This window comes from Biomphalaria glabrata, chromosome 5 (genome assembly GCF_947242115.1).
Source record: "Biomphalaria glabrata chromosome 5, xgBioGlab47.1, whole genome shotgun sequence".
Lineage (NCBI taxonomy): Eukaryota > Metazoa > Mollusca > Gastropoda > Planorbidae > Biomphalaria > Biomphalaria glabrata.
This window is the reverse complement of record NC_074715.1, coordinates 40,824,939-40,847,364: the sequence shown is the minus strand read 5'-3', so window position 1 is coordinate 40,847,364 and position 22,426 is coordinate 40,824,939. Positions and strand designations below refer to the sequence as shown.

General features: G+C 36.2%; 1 protein-coding gene across 6 annotated transcripts in view; it reads left to right on the top strand.

Annotated features, from left to right (window-relative positions):
* The window catches only part of LOC106064962 (microtubule-associated serine/threonine-protein kinase 3-like), a 132,936-nt gene that overhangs the window by 14,872 nt on the left and 95,638 nt on the right, over positions 1-22,426 (top strand). For 5 of the 6 annotated variants that reach the window (XM_056029237.1, XM_013223634.2, XM_013223632.2 and 2 more), the window contains exon 3: positions 7,305-7,425. In XM_056029237.1, coding sequence (XP_055885212.1) covers positions 7,305-7,425 — 121 coding nt within the window. Of the gene's footprint in view, positions 1-7,304; positions 7,426-15,527; positions 15,693-22,426 lie in introns of those variants that run through there. The other variant, XM_013223637.2, reaches the window with a different exon arrangement.

Genomic DNA, 22,426 nt, shown 5'->3' with positions numbered 1-22,426 from the left:
AATCAATAAGTGATTAAGGATCACCATACTTTAACAGGATTGTGTGTGTGTGTGTGTGTGTGTGTGTGGAGCTGGACAAGTCTATCTTGAGCGCTTGAAATCCATTTTACATACCGGCAAACAAACTTCTTTAACTAAGTCAGTTTAATGGCTATGTCCAGATGAGACCATTACTCTTATTCCTTTAGTTTCATTTACATTTATGTAACAAATAAATAAAATGTAAATTCTGATTGTAATTCAAAATGTGACTACTCTACTGACTAGTGCAATTTCTTTCTCTTCTTGATGTGAAATAAAGAAAATCTAATTACTTGTCCAGTCAAAAGAACAAGAAAACTCTGGACTTATCAGACACTTGTTTGTTGTAAACATGTTCGCTCTAAGTATCTCTGACCACGCCTGTCGTGCAGTGGATGTTATTATTCTTTACAGCTTATTGATAAATATACAATTGTTTACCAGGATCGTTCAACTAAACACAATTAGTAAATATATATATTTTTTTTTTTAAGATTCTTCACATGAATTACTGCGTAGGGTCATTTTTTAAATTTTTTTTTCTAAACTTCATCTGTCTAGAAGTGTTTCATTGGATGGTTTTGTCTATGCAATTGGCGGTTCATTGTTGTCTTCTCGTTAGGACAGATGTTCTCAACTTAACGTAACTTAGTCTCTCAACGTCACATTGCTGCAGTTGTCGTGAGAGAACCTTGTTTTTGTCTTCTTGCGTGACTGTGTCACTGAACTCTTACAGATAACAGCAACACTGTCTGGGGCTCGACATTCATCAACATGGAGGTAACACGAGGGATCGATACATTGGATTTTCTTTCTTTCCTTAAGACCTGCTATGGTATTGGTACACTGCCTGGTGATTCACACAAGACTTTTCCATGAATGAGTTAGTCAGGTCATCGTGTTACTTTGAGTTTTATTAGGCAGGACTGTCTCCCAGTTACTTTAAGTCTTATTAGGCAGGACTGTCTCCCAGTTACTTTAAGTCTTATTAGGCAGGACTGTCTCATCGTTACTTTGAGTTTTATTAGGCTCGACTGTCTCCCAGTTACTTTAAGTCTTATTAGGCAGGACTGTCTCATCGTTACTTTAAGTCTTATTAGGCAGGACTGTCTCATCGTTACTTTGAGTTTTATTAGGCTCGACTGTCTCCTAGAACAATGACAATGTACTTCAACGGAATGCACATTTGTAGCGGTCCCCGAAAGGGGAAAAGACACTATTAGTTTTGTGTGGCCTGTCAGTCCGTCCGTCCGTCCCGTTTAGATCTCAGAAACTAGAAGAGATAAAAATAGATAAAATTATCTATTCAAGTAGATTTGTAAAAAAATACACCACTTTTAAATGAAAAACTTCAGTGGAGGTAAGTCTTTTAAAAAGGTCACAGACTTCTTCATTATTAAATCAAGCTTCATTCATAGATTCGCGCATTGGTAAAAAAAATTGCATCTAAGGTCACAATGGAAAAAGTATCAATGGATCATTATAAAATAGATTTTCCATTTATTAACTAACTCATTGAATTGATTCAAATGTTGTTTTTAAAATAGAATTTTGATATGAACTTCGTTTTAGTTATAAGATTAAAAAATAACGAACTACTGTTATAGCGCACAGTTTTGACATATCCTCATTATAGGGGCCTACACTTGACAGTCTAATTAAGACTAAAGTCAAAAGTCATACGAGTTCTAGTCTAAATATAGACTAGTAGATTCTATATCAAAATTCTATATCTATTTCAGATCTAGATCTAGACTTAGATCTAATTCTAGATTTACTTAGATCTTGAATCTATATTTAGATCTAGAACTAGGTCTAAATCTAGCTAGATCTAGGTCTAGTTTGTATGACAAATGACAATGGAGATATTAATTTTATTTGCGAGGGGAAAGTCTTTTCAAGTCATTTGTACACAACTTTAGCTAGGTCACTACCTAAAGTAATCCATACATTCCATGATAGTTTTTCATTTATTATAACACCTAGGTATTTTGCGTTTTTAGTCCGTGTTACTGGTTTACCATAAATAAGTGGAATTAATTTTTTTTTTTTTGTTACTCTTAATAAATGACATTTTTCTGGGTGGAAAGACATGCTCCAATGTGATTCCCATTTCTGTAATTCATCTAATTCTCTTTGTAAAATTTCTGTATCATGTGTTGTTTTTATTGTTCTATATATTATGCAATCGTCTGCATATAATCTGACTTTTGTTCCTGAAGTAATGCAATTTGGTAAATCATTTATGTAAATTAAAAAATAGTAGTGGACCTAAGAATGTTCCTTGAGGTACGCCTGAGTTTATTGTTATTGGTGTTGATTTAGAGCCATTTATTATTACAGTTTGTTCTCTTCCTATCAGAAAACCTTTAATCCACTGATGCAATGGACCATCAATGCCAAAATATTTTAATTTTTTAAGCAAACTATGGTGGTGAACTTTGTCAAAAGCCTTGGAAAAATCTAGTAAGATAGCATCTATTTGCGCACTATCATCTAAACCTTTTGAAAAATCATCAATTAGTCCTGTTACTTGTGTTTCACATGATCTATATTTCCTAAGGCCATGTTGGTATGGAGTAAGGAATGTTTGTCTAAGTAGTTTATAATGTTACTACATATTATGTGTTCTAGGATTTTACATGTGATGCTGGTAAGTGATACAGGTCTCTAGTTTCCTGGGTCAGATTTTTCTCCTTTTTTAAATAGGAAGGGGGGTGACTTTAGCTTCTTTCCAGTCCCTTGGTACTCTGCCCTGGTTAAGAGATGCCTGAAAAAGTATTTTGAACACTGGTGCTAGCTCATTGCTTATTTCTTTGAGTAATCTAGCTGGAATACCATCAGGTCCAGATGCTTTATTCGGTTTCATGTTTGCTAATAGTTATCATTGTAATATGCTATTAATTTTGAATGTATGGATATGGTTAATAATTATTATTTAAAGTAGTATAAGTGTACGCTAAATGAATATATGGAGATGCTGTGACTGAGGGGTAAAGCATTTGGAACCTGAGGTCCCGTGTTCGAATCCTGGTGAAGACTCGGTGGACAACTTCGCGGGCCGATTTTGAGTTTGTGTTTCCACACAAACTGTCTTTGTAACCTTTTTTTATAATGACAATGTAGATTAAGTTAACAATTGTAAATTCCCAGGATATTGGAATGTTGTTTAGTTGGTGTGTCGAATATTGTGCAGTACTGCAGCATCTTTTTTGAAACAAATAAATGAAAGACTTCTGGATAATTTGTTGATCTTCTCATTGTAGGCATTTCATTCAGTGCTGAACAAAAACTGGGGTACTCTATAGACTTGGAGCTAGAGTCAGTCAAAGGCTTTTATGTTTATTTTAATACATTTTAGATAAACTATTATAACCCTTTTTAAAACATCGAATTATTTATTGGTACATACAATTATACTAGGAATCATATTTCCAGATGTAAGATCAAAGAAATAATTTTTAGAATGTAATTCACTAGACCAAGCAATGCGTTTTGGAAGTAGAGAATGTTTCTTGGTTCTTAACATTTTTTTTTTACACTTAACTCCTTAAGTAAATGTAGATAATAGAAAAACACACATAATTATTTATCTTATTGACACCTGAATTCATTTCTGTACTTTAACCAACCAAAACTTGTTACCAATTGGGTAACATCGAAAAAAATCATTAACTGACTAATAAAAGTTATGAATGTGATGAGACTGACATAGCAAGACAATATAACTGACATGATAGTTTGGACTGAAGTCAGTCAAAATGTTGTTGACTGAAAAAGTTCTCCTAAATATTTACACAGTGTATCAAAGCCGAACAAAAGTCATAAACATGGAGCGCTGCCTGGTCGCGTGGTATGCACTTTGGACTGTTGTCATGATGGTCACAAGGTCAAACCCCTGCCGTCCTGCAAGAAGTTCTCTCTTGATAAATGATAATTGCGTCATAGTCCAGACTGAGGGGTCTTCGAGTTTAAACTTCGGGATTTTTTTTTAGGATGCCCCTGGACTGACATACAATGGAGAAGTAAAGGTGGTTGGTCGTTGTGCTGACCACATGACCTCCTCGTTAACCGTTGGCCATGGAAATATAGTTCATTGATCGCAAGGTCTGAAAGGGTTACAGTAACTTGACGTCATAAAACAGCTCTAGGAATGGAAACAAAAAACGAAGACATTGATCCAGATGACAGATCTATGTCTTCACTGACTGCTTCGCTACACTTGTAGATAGTGGAGGAATTCCATTGTGTCCAACAGACGGCTACAGTCAAGGCACGTGTTAAAATTCCATTCTTTTCTCATCGATCATTAGAGGAAGTCGCAATTGAACACTTTTCCTTTTCTCTTGGAAAGTCCAAGAAACAATGACGTCATTCTGGGGGGGGGGAGAAGACTTGAAAAAAATACCCCATATTAAAAAACGATTACTTTGTTAATCCTATTAGTCTTCGAGTCTATTCGTTACAACGACGTGTGCACACAAACATATCTAACAAGAAAGGCCTATTTGGTTTTTGTTTACAGAAGTAAGTATAAGGCTGAAAATCAGCCAAAGGAAAGGGTGTCACTTTTCCCTGACAGTTCACGTGACCTGACAATGATTAAGAGACGAGGTCAATGTGACAGCCTTGTCACGTTACGTAAGAAGTAAAAAGAAGTGAAGAATTTCGGGACAAATTGTGGTCATGTTCAAGAAACTCAGGACGAGAGGTTGGAGGCGGGGGGGGGGCACAGAGCTAAGACATTCTCCTTGAAGTTTTGTCTGACGTCACTGTCGTCAGGTTTTGCCATTCATATTATCCCAATTATGTCATGTGCTCCATGGTGTTTCGTTGCTTGAAGTATTTGAAGTTAGGCCCTCCTAGCCGTTAGGTCACGCCTAAAACAACCAGAACCAAGTATGTGTTATAATTTATACGAATCATTTGGACCAACAAACAAAAAACGCCAGTGTTCTAATCTATGTTTTTGAAAAAATTTCATTGATTGAAGAGAAATCAGACGTGGCTAATCTTCTGCTTCCACCTATTTTGTCCTTTTTACAAAGTTTCTATCAACTCAACTCACTCTGCCTGTCTGGTTAAAAAGTGTGTACACGTTATTTCTTCAATTATTTCTTTTATCTGACAACACAAGATTCAATTAAAAAAATAACCAATTAGTTAATTAACTATTGGAAATTAATTATTTTGTTTTGTATATCACACAAGGAAAAGACATTATACTTGACTGATAAGGTGGTATAGTCTCCTTTATCATTTGTAGAAAGAAAAGTTTGTAATTAACCATCAAACCTAGTTCCATAAGCAGCTCCCTGGCCCAGTAGTTACCGTGTTGGCTTGAGGAAGCCTTAGCTCTCTAGTGCGAAGTCAAATCACTCAGTTTTTTAAACAAAATAAATACACCTAAAAAGCGATCAGCCTGATAACTTCTTCTCTGTCCCCCCACCTTTTTTTTCCCAAACTGTTCCAACCAAGTGATAGGATCACAGCGTAATGAGAAAGCTAAAATCATGAAATTGAGCTAAACAATCACATTTATTATTGTAAGTCTAGATCTATTAGGAATATAATTACATGACTGAACCAAGCTAATTGATACAACTACACTTAATTAATATACGCTTTGCTTTTTTTTTAAAAATATTTTTGCTCTTATTTTGCTTGTTTTTAGTTGGTCTCTCTTTCATAATCACTTGTTTATCATATTATTAACAAAGTTCATAAAAAAAAAAACCAATGTATAAATAATGTTAGGAGCCTGCGCATCAAGAAAGCCTCTTGACTTCATCTCTAATCAGGACTGAGCTTCTCGATCTAGCAGCCAGTAGAAAAATAAAAAAAGACAGCTGCACATGGGCTTATAAATATTTATGCCTCTGAGGCTATGGACTGTAGATTGTGTGCTGGCCTCATCACATGGCTAGTCCGAGCCTCAGTGCTGCAGATTGTCTGGCCACGTCATAAATGAAATTCACGTACACCTCAATTCCTCTTCTTTAAAAAAAAAAAAAAAAAGACTTCCAGAATCCTTTTTACAGTGTATTGAACGAGAAGTTGTTCTCTCTCCACCCACCCACCTCCTCTGTACCCGACTTTTTCACCTTCAGGGAAGATTAAAGTCACAAATACGTTTTCCATTGAAAACTGTTCAGATCTAGTGAATGCACACAATTTGTTTTTTTTAAAGATGTTTACTATGGTGTGACTTGTTGGGCTTACGTACTTTGCATTTCCAAAGATCCATCAAAGTTTGTTTACTGATGTTCATTTGCTAATTATTTAATGATGACATTTTGGTTTAGCTAGTATAGGAATAAAAAAAATGGCTAATATTGAACAAATGCCGAACATTGTTTTGTATAGACTGAACGGATTCCTTAATGTTCTTCATGCTATGATAAAAAGAAGCTTCTTTAACCAACTCTTATTCTTAAAGGCTCGCCATTTATTTTGGAAACAAATGTTGTGAGTTCTGGTGCAATAGTTCCAGCTCCAGCTTTACGTTCTTTGCGTGTCTGCCCTTAGACACTTACAGAACTCGCATAGAAATCTTGCCAAAAGGAAATCAACTCTGAAGAACTTGTGCACGGGAAGTAACCTGTGATCGCTTATACCTTGAAGGAATGCCTCTCCATTAACATAGAGATCCACACGACTATTGTACGTTTGCGAGCTTTCCTCGGAATCTTACTTGTTATTATTTGTACCTTTGTAGCACTTATGCTTCGTGGCTAAAGAAATTCAATTGTTAAAATTGTTGCTGCACCTTTTTGTTTGTGTGATGTTGCATTCCAGTTCACATTGAAAGCTTTTCTAGTTCTGGCTGATAAATAAGTATAACACTGTCCAGCTGAAGGACTTTTTGTGGTTTGGAATCTTTGGATGTTCGTATTGACCTTAATGTATGTGTTTTCTTATAGGGCTCTATTAATGGATGTCACAATTTTTGAGGCCTTCGATGAGGAACAAAACTTCCGATATAATTTTTGACATTTTTGATGTACAAACCTAAAAAATTAAAAGTCTTTTATCAATAGAAAATAAATTGGCTTTAAAAACATCATTTCAACCGTTCGTTGGTTCTTGCTGTCACCAGGTTTGCAAACTTTACAAGAACTTTTATTTAGTTAGTGGACCAGAGGCTGCAATAGTCTTTGTTTTCCCCAGAGCTATATCCGTATCAGTGAACTGAATGCGTGCAATGATTTTAAATACATTTTATAATAACTAGTTTATTGTTACTCAAGACAGACTTGACAATCTTGCTTTGTGTTCCACAGAGCCACGTCTGAACAGGAACTGATTGAGGTCTACGGCGTGCACGAGGTGGATGGTCGCCGAGCTCTGCTGAGAGCAATCCAGTCAGCCAGAGAGGAGGACGAGAGTGATACAGACTCTATGGTAAGTTGGATTTCTATTGACTCGCTCGTATTCCAAAGGGGAGCCACATTGAACAAAACCAGAAAAATTGAGCTCTTCTATTTGAAGACGTCAATATTAACTCAGTGATGCGCAGAATTCTTCTATTTATTTAGCACTGCGCCAATTTAGTTGTGGCCATGCGATAATTACAAGAGAAATATACTGCTCAGTGGCTAGCCAATAAACTGTTTCATGTTCCGTATGAAATGTTAGGTATCATGTCACTCCCTGTTCTATCATAGCTACTTCATTTTCTTTTATGCATAAGATTTACTATTATTCTGTACATTTTAGTGCAGTGTTTTTTTTTGTGCATTGGTAGTATTGAGTTTTTGGAACAATTTTTACAATAAAACAGTGCTGTAACGACTGACCATCTTGTCTCTCATCTTCCAATAAATTATATTAAAGCTTTTTTTTTTCTGAAACTGTGAATGCTTATAAGTCTTCTGTGTGAATGCTTCACGGCTGCTGTGTGAATGCTTCACGGCTGCTGTGTGGTGAATGCTTCACGGCTGCTGTGCGAATGCTTCACGGCTGCTGTGTGAATGCTTCACGGCTGCTGTGTTTGTAATGGACTGATTAGAACATGATGTGATGTAACCTACCACTTGTTGAGTTGGGGAATAGGGGAGCAGTGGGGTGCAGAATAAACACTTTAGGTGGCTCCTGCTCTTCATTGTCATTGGCGCTGTTCCAAGACTGGAACATATTCAACAATTGATCTCCCGCCCCATTGGTGTGTCAAAGTTCAGGGCTAATGGATGTAAACTTTGGACCGGTAGTGTTCAGACAAACGCTCAACTAGTAAAGACCACGTCATTCTAGCTGGATCAAAGCATACTATCGGGATCTTAAACCTACATGTACTAGAATAGCAACGTTAGTTGATAGTGTGAAGCGTGGTCTAGAGGCTAAGTACGCTGTAACTTGGCTTGTATATGAAGGGGACTCGAGGTTCGACACCCGACTCGGGCAGAGTTGTGTTTACTCCTAGATATCCCCCCTCCCCCAACTGGTCCACAAATGAGATTGGACCAAAGCGCTCTGAGCATTCTATAAGCATGAAAGTAGCGCTATATAAAAGCGATAATTATTATTATTATAATTATTATACGAATGAGTAAATACAAAGCTGTGAGTTAAGCATGAGTGTAAATACAAAGCTATGAGTCTATATATATATAGTTGTCACTTTAAAAGCCTAGTGTCTTTACCCCCTCTCCCCCTTTTTTCTTCTCGCTTTCCGCACAGTCCCAAGATCTCAGGTAGCCCGATGTGACATTGAAAGGAAGCCTGCACAGTGTGGTCATGACAGGCCATTATTTTATCAACGTCAAGGCAGTTGTCTAGCTCCAACCACGAGTTACGTCCCCCATTTCCCTGGGTCATATAGGGTCAAAGAGTAAAGTTAGTCCAGACGTTTCAAAAGAGCTCTTTTGATTAGACCCTTTCTTTCCGCCTCTTTACTCCTAAAAAATTTGAAAGATTTATTTATCCCAAAGCCATTTGGATGATTTCCTGTCTGAAGGCAGGTCCTGAGAGGATCTAGATAAAAGCACTGACTAAATGACGAAATAATTGGGAACTAAAATATGTGAAATGTTTTGTGTTTGTCTAGTGTGTCTGTACTGAATTTATTCTGATTCACATAGTCTGAAAAAAAAAGAGAGCCCCATGGTAAAACTTATTTAAAAATAAAAACGTTTTAAATATAACTGGCAATGATAAATCTACATACAGTATCATAAATTTTTTTTTGGTTCAAAAGCTTTTAAAACTTGATAAGTCCCCTAATAATTAAACAATTGCAAAATGTACAGTAACTAATTGCTTTCAACAATGGCGGACTAAGGCAGCAATGGTACAAATGAAATTAAAGATGGTTAGGATGACGAAAGCAAGCGATGACCTCTGACCTACTACAGGTTTATTGCCTTTCAATTTTGTTCCCCTCACATTTGACTTGAAAGTGGTGTCCAGATAAAAACATTGGCTGGAGCGTTTGTTACTTGAGAGATGAGTTCACTTTGTGTCAGCCATTCGTCCTATTTCTTTTGAATGATCATCACCCTCAGAGCACACGACTTCAGTTTTTCAGTTATTTTGTTTTGTTGCCTTCTTAAATCGGACATACTTGTGATTTGACAAAGATAAAGTTCTTTTTTGTTTTTAACTCAGAAACCAAAGCAGTTTTTCTTCAGTTGAAATGGAATTCCTTGTCCTTTTAATATTAATCTTAGATGATCATTATAATCACTGAAATCTTTTTTTTTTTTTTTTTTTCAACAAGCATTCATAGGTTGGTTTGATTTTTGCTTTGTTTTTTTTTTCATAAAGTTTTTACATTATAAGTCCTCAGGTTGTTTAAATAGAAAAGAAAAGTGTAGCATACAAGGGAAGTAACTGTTAGAAACATATTTTTTAAAAACATTTCCCCAAATAATCTCCCCTACTTCATAATTTATTCTGTCAGTTATGTCAGCGAAATATATTTTATTCTGGGCTGAGAGTTAAAAAAATGCACAGACGTTCTATAACGCACATGCAGTATACAAACCTGCTCTAACGTGATCTAATCTATAGATCTAATAACCTGCAGGCTGGCCATTTGCAAAGTTTAGTTGAACATCTTTCTAACTTACAAGGTCTATATCGCCATCGACAATGATGAGGCGTATTGAGCTAGATGTTCATCAAAAAAAGACTTTTGCCTAAGGGATGGCCCTCGTGTTGTCTCATATGATACGTGCTGAGTGACAAACTTCAAATAATGTCTGATCTCAGTGTTAAACTTCAGGCTTCAACCCCTGCCGTCATAAGAACTTGTCATAGAATAATTTCTTGGTGACACAGTGAATAGACAGTTAGCAATTGTTTAGCATGTGTGCCATTGCCCCCTTCCCCCTTTTCCCTTTTCTGTTTCAGTACTTGAGAAATGAACACGTTGCATACAGAATTGTGTAAAAAGACAACTCCTCCTTTATGAAAGCGAATGAATGATACAACGAATGAATGATACAACTAATGAATGATACAACTAATGAATGATACCACTAATGAATAATACAACTAATGAATGATACAACTAATGAATGATACCATTAATGAATGAAACAACTAATGAATGATGCCACTAATGAATGATGCCATTAATTAATGAAACAACGAATGAATGATACAACTAATGAATGATACCACTAATGAATGATACCACTAATGAATAATACAACTAATGAATGATGCCATTAATTAATGAAACAACGAATGAATGATACAACTAATGAATGATACCACTAATGAATGATACCACTAATGAATAATACAACTAATGAATGATACAACTAATGAATGATACCATTAATGAATGAAACAACTAATGAATGATGCCACTAATGAATGATACCATTAATTAATGAAACAACGAATGAATGATACCACTAATGAATGATACCACTAATGAATGATACCACTAATGAATAATACAATTAATGAATGATACAACTAATGAATGATACCATTAATGAATGAAACAACTAATGAATGATGCCACCAATGAATGATACCATTAATTAATGAAACAACGAATGAATGATACCACTAATGAATGAAACGACTAATGAATGATACCATTAATGAATGATACAACTAATGAATGATACAACTAATGAATAATACAGCTAATGAATGATACAACTAATGAATAATACCATTAATGAATGAAACAACGAATGAATAATACCATTAATGAATGAAACAACGAATGAATGATACCACTAATGAATGAAACAACTAATGAATGATACCATTAATGAATGATACAACTAATGAATGATACAACTAATGAATGATACCACTAATGAATAATGCAACTAATGAATGATACCATTAATGAATGATACCACTAATGAAGGTTACATTGAAAAACATTTTAACTCCGCCACAATTCTCACGCCCCCCCCCCCCCTCTTCCTGTTATGTCCTTGTATAAATCTACACAGAGTATAGAAAATTCTAGTTTGGTGATATAGATCCAGATTTATACTCATTAATAGACGGTAGCCTAGTAGTCTAACTAGATTACTTGATCTAGTTACATACGTATTATTAATATTGTGTTTTAATAAATTGATTAAGTGTTATTTACATATCCTATACTCTTAAGCGAGCAATTCTTGTATGTATGTATGTATATATATTTATATTTATATATATATATAAATTTTATTTCGAAAACGGCTCTAACGATTTTCTTTAAAATTTCAAGGTATGTGCATATTAGTAAGAAAAAAATTCTCAACTCATTGGCCACATCGGGAAAACTCGAGGTCGACCGTTATATCAGTTTGAAAATGCCTCATTATCGAAAAATTAATTTTGGCTAGAATGTTTTATGAATGAAAATTTTCCATGACGTAAACGGGAAAAACGCTGTTTACGTCACTAGGCTTACCGCAGTATACTAAAATATTTCTTTGCAAACAAGAACGAGTTTTAAAGGATCAATAGACCTAATTAAACATTTGCGCACCATCTTACTGTAGATTGATTTATTATAGAACTATGAAAGAAAAGTAATGAAATTAAATGTGCCGATATATGATTAGTTATTGTGTTTTAAGTGCTAAATAAGTTGTTTACACTTTAATTGTGTAGAGCGGTGTAGATACCTTTTACTTTGTTGTTTATTTTGCTGGTGACCTCCAGCTGTCTCGTTCTGAGGTTGCATGCAACCATGTGCTCTCTTCTATGTCAGCTAAGTCAAGTTTGCGCCATAAGCTGGTCTTTTAAGGGTTTCGGTGTTACGTCGACCACTTTTTAGCTCACCAAAAAATCCTGCCTTTGGCATGCGTTCGTCTGAGATTCGTCTCCCATACAGGATACTGCTCTGTCCAGCGTAACTGTCGGACTTAAAGAATTCCCTCTATACAAAGGCCGCGGATACACATTTGAGACCAAAAGAAAATTTGCTGCCGAGGACAGACGCAGACGCTAAAAGAAAATCTTAATCGAGCATCGCGGACAATGGTTATGCTTGCCCTGGATGTGGCAAGATATGTAGGTCACAGCTGCAATCCTCATTAATTTTCGGACTCTAAGACAAGCCTTATTATTATTATTATTTTGCTGGTGAATTATTACCATGTGTTCATGCTTCAGTGTCTACCTCTCCTGTACCAAAACAAAGGAAATGGTCATAACACAACTTCTCTACGCCTTACTTGCTCACACTAAACATGATATCCATCTAGCGGTCAACGAGTTTGCGTACACTGCAGCCTCTTTTGATTTAACTATAAACCTCGGTAAAAAGCTTGGAGTTAGGGCCAGGAGAGATCTGAATGGATGGATGTGTAAAAGCAGGCCATAGCACCACTAGGATGGATGGATGGCAAAAGCCGGTATGAACTTCCTATAGTCCGACAGTCAGGCTGGGCAGGGCACGTAACCCGTATGGGTAACGAGCATATTGTTTGGCGTAACAGAGGTGCCCCACGGAAACGTTTCTTTAGAAAACTAATGCCATGATTTAAGTCTAATAAGAAAAAATGCGCCATTTTACTTTGTCACTAAGTGCATGTTTTACCCTATAACGTAGAGAAGTTACACTGCAAAGACTTTCTTCCAAGCCAATAATAGTAAGCCTACAATAGTTTTACGCAAAAGATGGATTGTAAAACTATAAGACGGACGTGAGCTGTAGTTTGTCTAGACTGTAGGAGGACTTAAAAGACTTTAAATTTAATCGACATGTACAATTAGCCCTACAATTAGAACTAACAGAACACTAAAACAACTCTTCAGATTAGTAGTCTTTATCCGATCGTTCATTTTCGTAATTACAAGAATATTCCCAAAATGACTTCGGGTATATAACCTTCCGAAATTATTTAACAGAGCGAGGTTCGGCCACCTGGTACAAAAATATTCTCAAAATGACTTCGGGTATATATCCTTCCTTAACAAATTATTCATCCGAGCGAGGCTCGGTCACCTGATATTGTATAAATTATCACCAATTAATTCTAGCAGTCTATTTAATGATTTCTATATATGACAGTACGCCTGAACGTCTATTTCAACGTTTGTTCAAAAGAAATAGACGTAAGCCAAATGTAATTTTAAGATGATTATATTTAGAAACATTATAACGGCCAAACCAGTAATTTTCTCCCCTAAAGATATACATAGACAGTCTAATTTCCAGGAAAATGGTTTGAGCCGTTTTTGAGATCCGTGTCCCGTGTCCAACCATGAAGAGTTTGCAAGCTAATAAGAGGCATTGTACAAAGTATTATTCAACTAGTATTGTTACTTTGGTTAGAACAACAACAAAACCTGCAGTTACATGCTATTTAAATGTTGAATTCACACCTACGGTCATACAGGCGTGCTAGAGAAGTGAAGACATATTGGGATGCAGTAGCATTGCCTTTTTTTCTCTAGTCTATTAGAATGTAATTCTCTTATGTGAACATTAATGATCTCTCCTTTACCGAACTTGTAGTCAGACATAACAGTGCTGATTACCTGTCTATTTGTTTCTCTTCTTGGACATGATGATCTCTCTATCCTCGAGCCACGTCCATCTCCGTGACAGCCAGACATCAAATAGCAACAATCTTCTTTCTAGGCTGGGGATGAAGGCCAATGACACCTGTACAATTATTGGTTGCTCTGTGTTTGGCCTACTAGAGGATCTACAGTATCGATGTGTAAACACAGAAAAAAAAGTAATAAATACGGTACTTCATTTTAAACAAGTGTCAGTAGAACATGCAGTCAAAGCAAAACATTTTTTGAAAGCATATTTTTTGGTAACTTTCAACCTTCGGTCACGTACGTTAATCTGGAAGCCTGGAGCTAAATATTCAATCCATGTTACCAACTGGACCAGCAACTATACATTCTATTTTACGTGTGGTTGGCGAGCTGGTCTCTGATGTCACATATGAATTTGGTAAATCATGTGTTAATCCAATCTGTTTAGGTTGACAAGTCAATATAGATCTGAACATTGATTATTTGACCGTTATTTACCAACAATGAGCTTGTTGACTGCATGGCAAAGATTCCATTGAGTTCTATAACTTTGGAATTAAAAGTCTCTTGAGGCAATATTTCAATCAGTGAGATTCTGCCTGGTCTCGTCACGTTTTGATCATGACCTCTCTTGACCTTTCCTCCTTTTCCAACCAATATTTTTTTGTCTCCCAAGTGATTAAATTATGCACTAGACAGTCCGGTGAGGTATGTTTGGGTGTCTGGGGGGAGATGGGAACAGTTTATGCAAATAGGATGTGTGTTTGTGGGTGTTCCATCCAACTTGACGGATCAATTGAATCTAGTGAGGAGCTGAGTCAAGAGAGGGGAAGTCTTACTTGCGCTTGGTACCTCCCAAATTCATTCACTCTTCTCTTTGAAAAAGAAATGTGTGGGGTGGGTGTGTGAGCGGAGCTTGTGTGACGTGAACATATTCTAAAGGAATCAATCCATGGCCCATTTCAGCTTAGCCTCTCGGTCATCTTGATAAGCGCCCACTCCCCCCCTTATCCCGATCGATTGGTAACTTTGAAGTAGGATGACGTCACGACACACACATTCCATGGTGCATTGGTGAGAGCAATCGTGTAGGGAGGGTGCTCTCAAGAATCAAATACAGTTAACAGAAGGCCAGCATGGCGGCTTCCAAGAAATAATTATATCCTTAACTAAATATTTGTCAAAGGGCAATTCGTTGATAAAGCAAATGTTCCTAGGGAAGAAATGTGTTTGCATGTACATAGCCTTCATCAGTTGGACACACGTTGGTCAAAAGGAATTAGTTTTAATTTGACGAGAAGATAATGAAACAATCTGAATCTCTAGGCCTTAAGAGTTCAAGGTGTTTGTTTATTGTATTTGTCTACCTACTGATCCTTCTAAGTATCAAGCGAGACAGATTGACATCTTTGGCCCTGATTACCCAGTAGATCTATACATTAAGCGATAAGCCTGTGTTGACGTATGTATTGCTGCTGCAAGTTGGCAAGCTCTCCGGCATGATGTGTTGCCTGGAAGTAGACCAAAGTAGCACAGCATTAGATAGGCCTCTGGCATCTTTGAAAGGCACGTCAGTGACATCCCAAGGAATAGTAAGAAACCAACTCTAGGGTTGAGCAGACAGCAGTTGCCTGCCAGACTGTGTTCGATTGGATCAGTATGGAGTACTGGAGCATTGATTTACTTTATTCGTCCATCACTTGGTATGTGTCTATAAACCGTGTCGACTTTCATAAATCAAATTAGTTCTAGGTTTAGTAAACCATCGGTCATTTTTTTTTCTCTTGTTGATTGCTATATATTTGTGTGTGTGTGATGTGTAAGTTGATCATGATGTGGGAATTTAGCTGTTATAATAGTTTTTTTATTTTTATGATTCAGTTTGATTTCATGCTGACTTATGGGATGTTTTTATGATCAAGTTTGATTTCCTGCTGATAGATTTATGAGATATTGCTTTTTTTATGATGAAGTTTGATTTCCTGCTGATTTATAGGATATTGGTTTTGTATTATGAAGTTTGATTTCTTGCTGATTTATAGGATATTGTTTCTTATGATTTTAAGATTAAGTTTATTTTCCTGCTAATTTATAGGATATTGTTTGTTTTTATAATGATTAAGCATAATTTCTTGCTGAATAATATATTTGTTATAGGATATTGGTTTTGTATTATGAAGTTTGATTTCTTGCTGATTTATAGGATATTGTTTCTTATGATTTTAAGATTAAGTTTATTTTCCTGCTAATTTATAGGATATTGTTTGTTTTTATAATGATTAAGCATAATTTCTTGCTGAATAATATATTTGTTGTTTTTATGATTAAATTTGATTTTCTGTTCGAGACTTTTGGCTCCCCCCCCCCCTTTTAGAAATGTTTTGATTTTGTGTGCTTGGTTTATATAGAGCAGTGCAGTTGTAGTTTGTTTTCTTTCTGCCGGTCTGTATTTTAACGTTGACAGTTGATCAGTAGAGTAGTGCTGTTGGCAATGTTCTTGTAGTTTGTGTGTTATCAATAAGACTATCTTGACGATCGAATTACACTTGTTTATCTTCTTTTCAGAATGGTTCGGACGGACATTTCTTTTTTGTCATGTGACCTTTCCGTTTGTCCTGTTTGTCGTTTATCACTACGTGGTTGTTTGTCATTTTCCGTGTTTATAGTATGACCTCTACATCTCTCTAGAAATCTCTCACGCTGCCTACTGTTCTTTGTCTATAAGGATGAACTTCATTTGCAAATATTTACGTTTCTATAAAGCTTTATGTTGAATTGTCTAAGCGAAAAATCATTAATACCTTGTACAGTTTTAAAGTTTGTATTTCGTGTTTTTTTTAACAAAGCTTATATCAACTCTGACGATATAGAAATAACACAAACCGTGGGATTTTATTGCTAATAAAGTACTTAGAAGTAAGTCTATTTGAAGTGAGTTGGGTTTTTACCGAGCCTATATCAACTCAGTCTGTCTGGTCAAAATCTTATGATTTCTCCCACAACCATTCTCGGGTCAAGTTGAAAGTTTTTACAGTTAATTCATTGTCGAAGACAATACATGAATCAATAAAAAAAAAGTAACCACTTAGTTAACTAATTATGTTTATATATAAAAGGGGAGATAAATCTCGCAGTATTGAGAGATATATCAGTTATTGTGCAGTTCTTTTTCTTTTATAAACTTGTTTTTAAAAGATTTTTTAAACGTTTCTTTTTGACTGACTCTCGCCCCACCCTTTTTTTTGTGTTACGAGCATTGATATTTCTCTGATCTCAAATGTACTGACTTTCCACTCGAGTGACTCGGGAGAATACATTATACTATTTACGTTACGTCATTCAAGTCAACCCAGTAGGGTACAACCCAGTAGAGTACAACCCATTAGGGTACAACCCAGTAGAGTACAACCCAGTAGAGTACAACCCATTAGGGTACAACCCAGTAGAGTACAACCCAGTAGAGTACAACCCATTAGGGTACAACCCAGTAGAGTACAACCCAGTAGAGTACAACCCATTAGGGTACAACCCAGTAGAGTACAACCCAGTAGAGTACAACCCAGTAGAGTACAACCCATTAGGGTACAACTCAGTAGAGTACAACCCATTAGGGTACAACCCAGTAGAGTACAACCCATTAGGGTACAACTCAATAGAGTACAACCCATTAGGGTACAACCCAGTAGAGTACAACCCATTAGGGTACAACTCAGTAGAGTACAACTCAGTAGAGTACAACCCATTAGGGTACAACTCAGTAGAGTACAACCCAGTAGGGTACAACCCAGTAGAGTACAACCCATTAGGGTACAACTCAGTAGAGTACAACCCATTAGAGTACAACCCAGTAGAGTACAACCCATTAGGGTACAACCCAATAGAGTACAACCCATTAGAGTACAACCCATTAGGGTACAACCCAGTAGAGTACAACCCAGTAGAGTACAACCCTTTAGGGTACAACCCAGTAGAGTACAACCCATTAGGGTACAACCCATTAGAGTACAACTCAGTAGAGTACAACCCAGTAGAGTACAACCCATTAGAATACAACCCAGTAGAGTACAACCCAGTAGAGTACAACCCAGTAGAGTACAACCCTTTAGGGTACAACCCAGTAGAGTACAACCCATTAGGGTACAACCCATTAGAGTACAACTCAGTAGAGTACAACCCAGTAGAGTACAACCCATTAGAATACAACCCAGTAGAGTACAACCCAGTAGAGTACAACCCAGTAGAGTACAACCCAGTAGAGTACAACCCTTTAGGGTACAACTCAGTAGAGTACAACCCATTAGGGTACAACCCATTAGAGTACAACCCAGTAGAGTACAACCGATTAGAATACAACCCAGTAGTGTACAACCCATTCTTAGAGCATGATTAGAGAATCAAGAAGCTAGTCGCCATGATGTGTCCTGGTCACTAAAGAGATATCAGCATTGATGTATTTCGTCCTGTGGAGTGAATGGAAGCATTGGTGTGTCTGGACCTTTTTCAGACTGTTGAGTTGTCCTGAGCATATTACTCTAGAAATGGTATTTCAAATGAAACACAGGTTTGATCGCTCAGTAACTTAATGATGCGTACTGGTGTGTTGGTTCTCCCCCTTCTTATCCTAGATCTACCATTTCGCACTAAACACACATGCATGGTGAAATTAAAGGGCTTTTAATCTCTCTACGCCTATGTATGCAGAGTGATCTTCTCCTGTTCGATCTTATTATTATTATTTTTTTTTTAAATTGACTTCATATAGATCTAGATCTCAATCTGTAGGTGAATGCAAAGACAGATCGGTGTACTATTGTAGCTGTTATTGTGTTTGTATTGTCTGTGATTCTAATTAGTCCAGTGCTAGCCAAAGAAACGAAGTTCATCTGTATGTAGTTGTTAGTACAATGTCCGTCAGGTACTTACATCCAGGCTTGAGTCAATTTATTGAAGTTTCAAGATGCTGACGTGGCCCTATCTAAACACTTAGAGTCAATAACTAGTTACGTCACAGGAACGTCATCATTGAGAGCAGTCTATTTTTAGATCTCTATCTCTACGCCAATACATTTCTCCCCTGCTCATTGGACCAAACTTCCAACCATCATCAGCTGTCGGCCTAGTCATGAAATAGCACCTTTTTTTTCAGTTCTACTTCTAACTTGATCAAATGAATTGAACACATTGTAAAAGTCAACTTTGAATGCAAAATTAATATAACACACTATTTGTTAGCAATGTCAAAGTATCGCTCTTCTCCATCGACTGACGTTCCACACACGCAAATTTTTTTTTTTACCAGCTACATCCTCTTTTCTACCTTGTACAGTCTACCTCCTGATTTCTGACTTGTACAGTCTACCTCCTCATTTCTTACTTGTACAGTCTACCTCCTCATTTCTTACTTGTACAGTCTACCTCCTCATTTTTGACTTGTACAGTCTACCTCCTCATTTCTGACTTGTACAGTCTACCTCCTCATTTCTGACTTGTACAGTCTACCTCCTCATTTCTTACTTGTACAGTCTACCTCCTCATTTCTGACTTGTACAGTCTACCTCCTCATTTCTGACTTGTACAGTCTACCTAACTGATGACTAGTTCTCCTCTCTTACTGATAGTCTCCTCTCTGATGGATATTTCCGCTTATCGTATAATGAAAGAAGTAGGAAAACAACACAATTCGTATAAAATTACTCAATATTACTATTTGATATGTTCAGATCTACAAATGCATATCCAACTAAGACCAATAGATCATTTATAACCTATTTGCTCAGTCGGAGTTGTTGATTTTTTAACCTTACAGCACAAATTTGAAATCTTCTTGAGGTAGACCAGTGGTTCCCAAACTTTTTTGTCTCGTAGACCCCTTGCCATGTTTTCTAGTTTTCATAGACCCCCTGCTTAAGATATATTGAATTTTTGAAAATTAATCAATTTCAAATTACACAGTTTGTTTAAAAACATTTCTAACCAGTGACACGAGCAGTGAAAAGGTAATTTAAATCTAAATTTTTTTGTTGAATCTTTTTTTTAAAATAAATTTATTAACAAAATTCAAATTTAAACCCATTATATAACTGTTAATACGCATTGGAAACTTTTTGTTTTTAAAGGTTTGCAAGCTCACCATCCGTTGTTAGGAGATTATTTTTCAGATGGAGATTTGTTGTTTTATTAAGTAGTTCTTCAAAACATTAAGTATTAATGCCTTAAGTACCTTAGTAAAAGTTTTCACAAAGAGCAGTTTTTCATGGATTTCTTGAGCCACAATAATTTGAATAAAAAACAGACAAGGTTGACTCAGCCAGCTGTATAGAGACATATTTTGTTTGCAGAAATATGTCGTTTGCAAAGACTTACATAAGAAGAAAGAAATATTTGACTATATTTCAACAGAGCTGAAGAATTTGGTGAACTCTTCTACAAAGCCATTGCCCTAACAGCCAATGGGTCGGAGTTTGCATGGATGGTTCTCAGAAAGGCATCACAAACGGAGGAGCTGGAATACTCATTGAATGGCCCTATGGAGAAAAAATAATTTAAAAATTAAGTTCATTGTAACTAATGAGCTCTATGACAACCACAGAGAAGAAATAGGAGCACTGGAGCTAACAGCTACCATGCTAGCGAATCAGCCAAGTTTGCCTAACAGTAAAATTACGGTTAAAAATGTTTTCGTACAAATGAAAGCCTTGAAAAGAATGATAAACAAAACGTAAAGAAAACAAAAATCACCATTTATTTTTACCTCTTTACTAAAGATGGTGTGTTTTTAATTTTTTTTTACTAATATTTACTTTTAATTAAAAAAAAATAATTCTTATGATTCAGCGATTTTAGTTCAGTATTCACTTATGCAAATCATCTTTATTAATCCTGTATTACCCGAAGACCACAGTTGCCTTGTACTAAAATCTATTTCCGTTAAGTATTGATCAATTGTGTCCTTTCTATCTGAACTCTAACATTTATCTGACGTTTTCCCTCATTCTTTCAATGAGTTCCCCCAGGCCCTCATTGACTCACTCAACTCTTAGCCAGAGTCATGCAATGTGCTCGTTAGCACTGAATTATTCATGCTTTCATGATTAGCTCCATTCAGGCCAGTACTGTCGATCCAATATCTATGTGCACCTCTGTTCCAGCGTGTTGAGAACCTTGGAGGCGACAAGTCAGTTTACGTTTAAACAGCGCCCCCGTCAGTTTACACGCAGTGGGCCTCGTGTGTATTTGTATGACGTCTTCAGCGACCCTGTCTCTGTTTCTGATGTGACGTTGTCATAATGTTATGCCTCGGCATTTCTTGGGCTAATAGTCAAAGGTTCTTAAATCTTGACTGCAATGCTCTTCTTTTACTTGTTTTTTGTTTGTTTGTTTGTTTTTGCCCCTCCTTTAAAACAAATACATTTTACTTTCAAAACATTAATCGTTACATTGTGTTGGGCAATGTAACTATTCAACATACATACATATTAATTGGACTGTGTCTGGATGTCATTTTTAGAAACACTGGAATGTTGACTTGCATACAACCGACTGATCTCTTGAATGTCTAAAGATAAATCTTGTTTCATGAAATGCTAGTCTATGTCTTACGAGATGAAGAGCATTGATTATGCGCAGAATTTATCTTCATTTTATTCAATCTCTTGGTCAGAAGCGGGGCACTTAAGTAACTGATATTTAATAAAACTGTGGAGGCATGATCGATTTAAAAAAAAATCTTTTTTTTTTTAGGTCAATACTGTGAGGCAAATTTACTCTATTGGTTGTGTGTAGCAAGTTGTTGAAATGCTAGCGTGTAACAACTAGCAAGTTGTTCAAATCATAGCTTGTAGCAACTAGCAAGTTGTTCAAATGATTGTCAATGATAGTGTGGACTACGTACAAAGTGAATTGAATGCATCTGAAAACTTTCGATTTATTTGAAGGTCTACAAAAGACTTTTTAGACCTCATAGTAAAATACAAAGTATGTGTCATCATTAAGGCTCATCTCTTGTTGGCGAAACAAAGACAAAATACAATGTACTTGTCATCATCGACTCTTATTTCTTGTTGGCGAAACAAAGACAAAATACAATGTACTTGTCATCATCGACTCTTATTTCTTGTTGGCGAAACAAAGAGAAATACATTCCTGTAAAAAGTGTCTTCAATCAATGAGAAACTCTTTGGATATATCACCATTTCATTTTTCTCCTCCCCCCCCCCTTTTTTTTTGCAGGGTTATCTTCAAAATTGTTTTTTTTTTTTAAATTGGTCTTTCAAACTTCTGGTATTTTAGGCTACATTTTCCTTTCTCTCTCTCCCCCCCCCCCTCACACACACAATTTTAAAACTTTTGATCCTTTAAGAATTGTGAATCACCAACTGTGAATTTCTTTTTTGAAAAAAAAAAAAACAAAACAACCCAACAAAAAAACAAAAAGGTG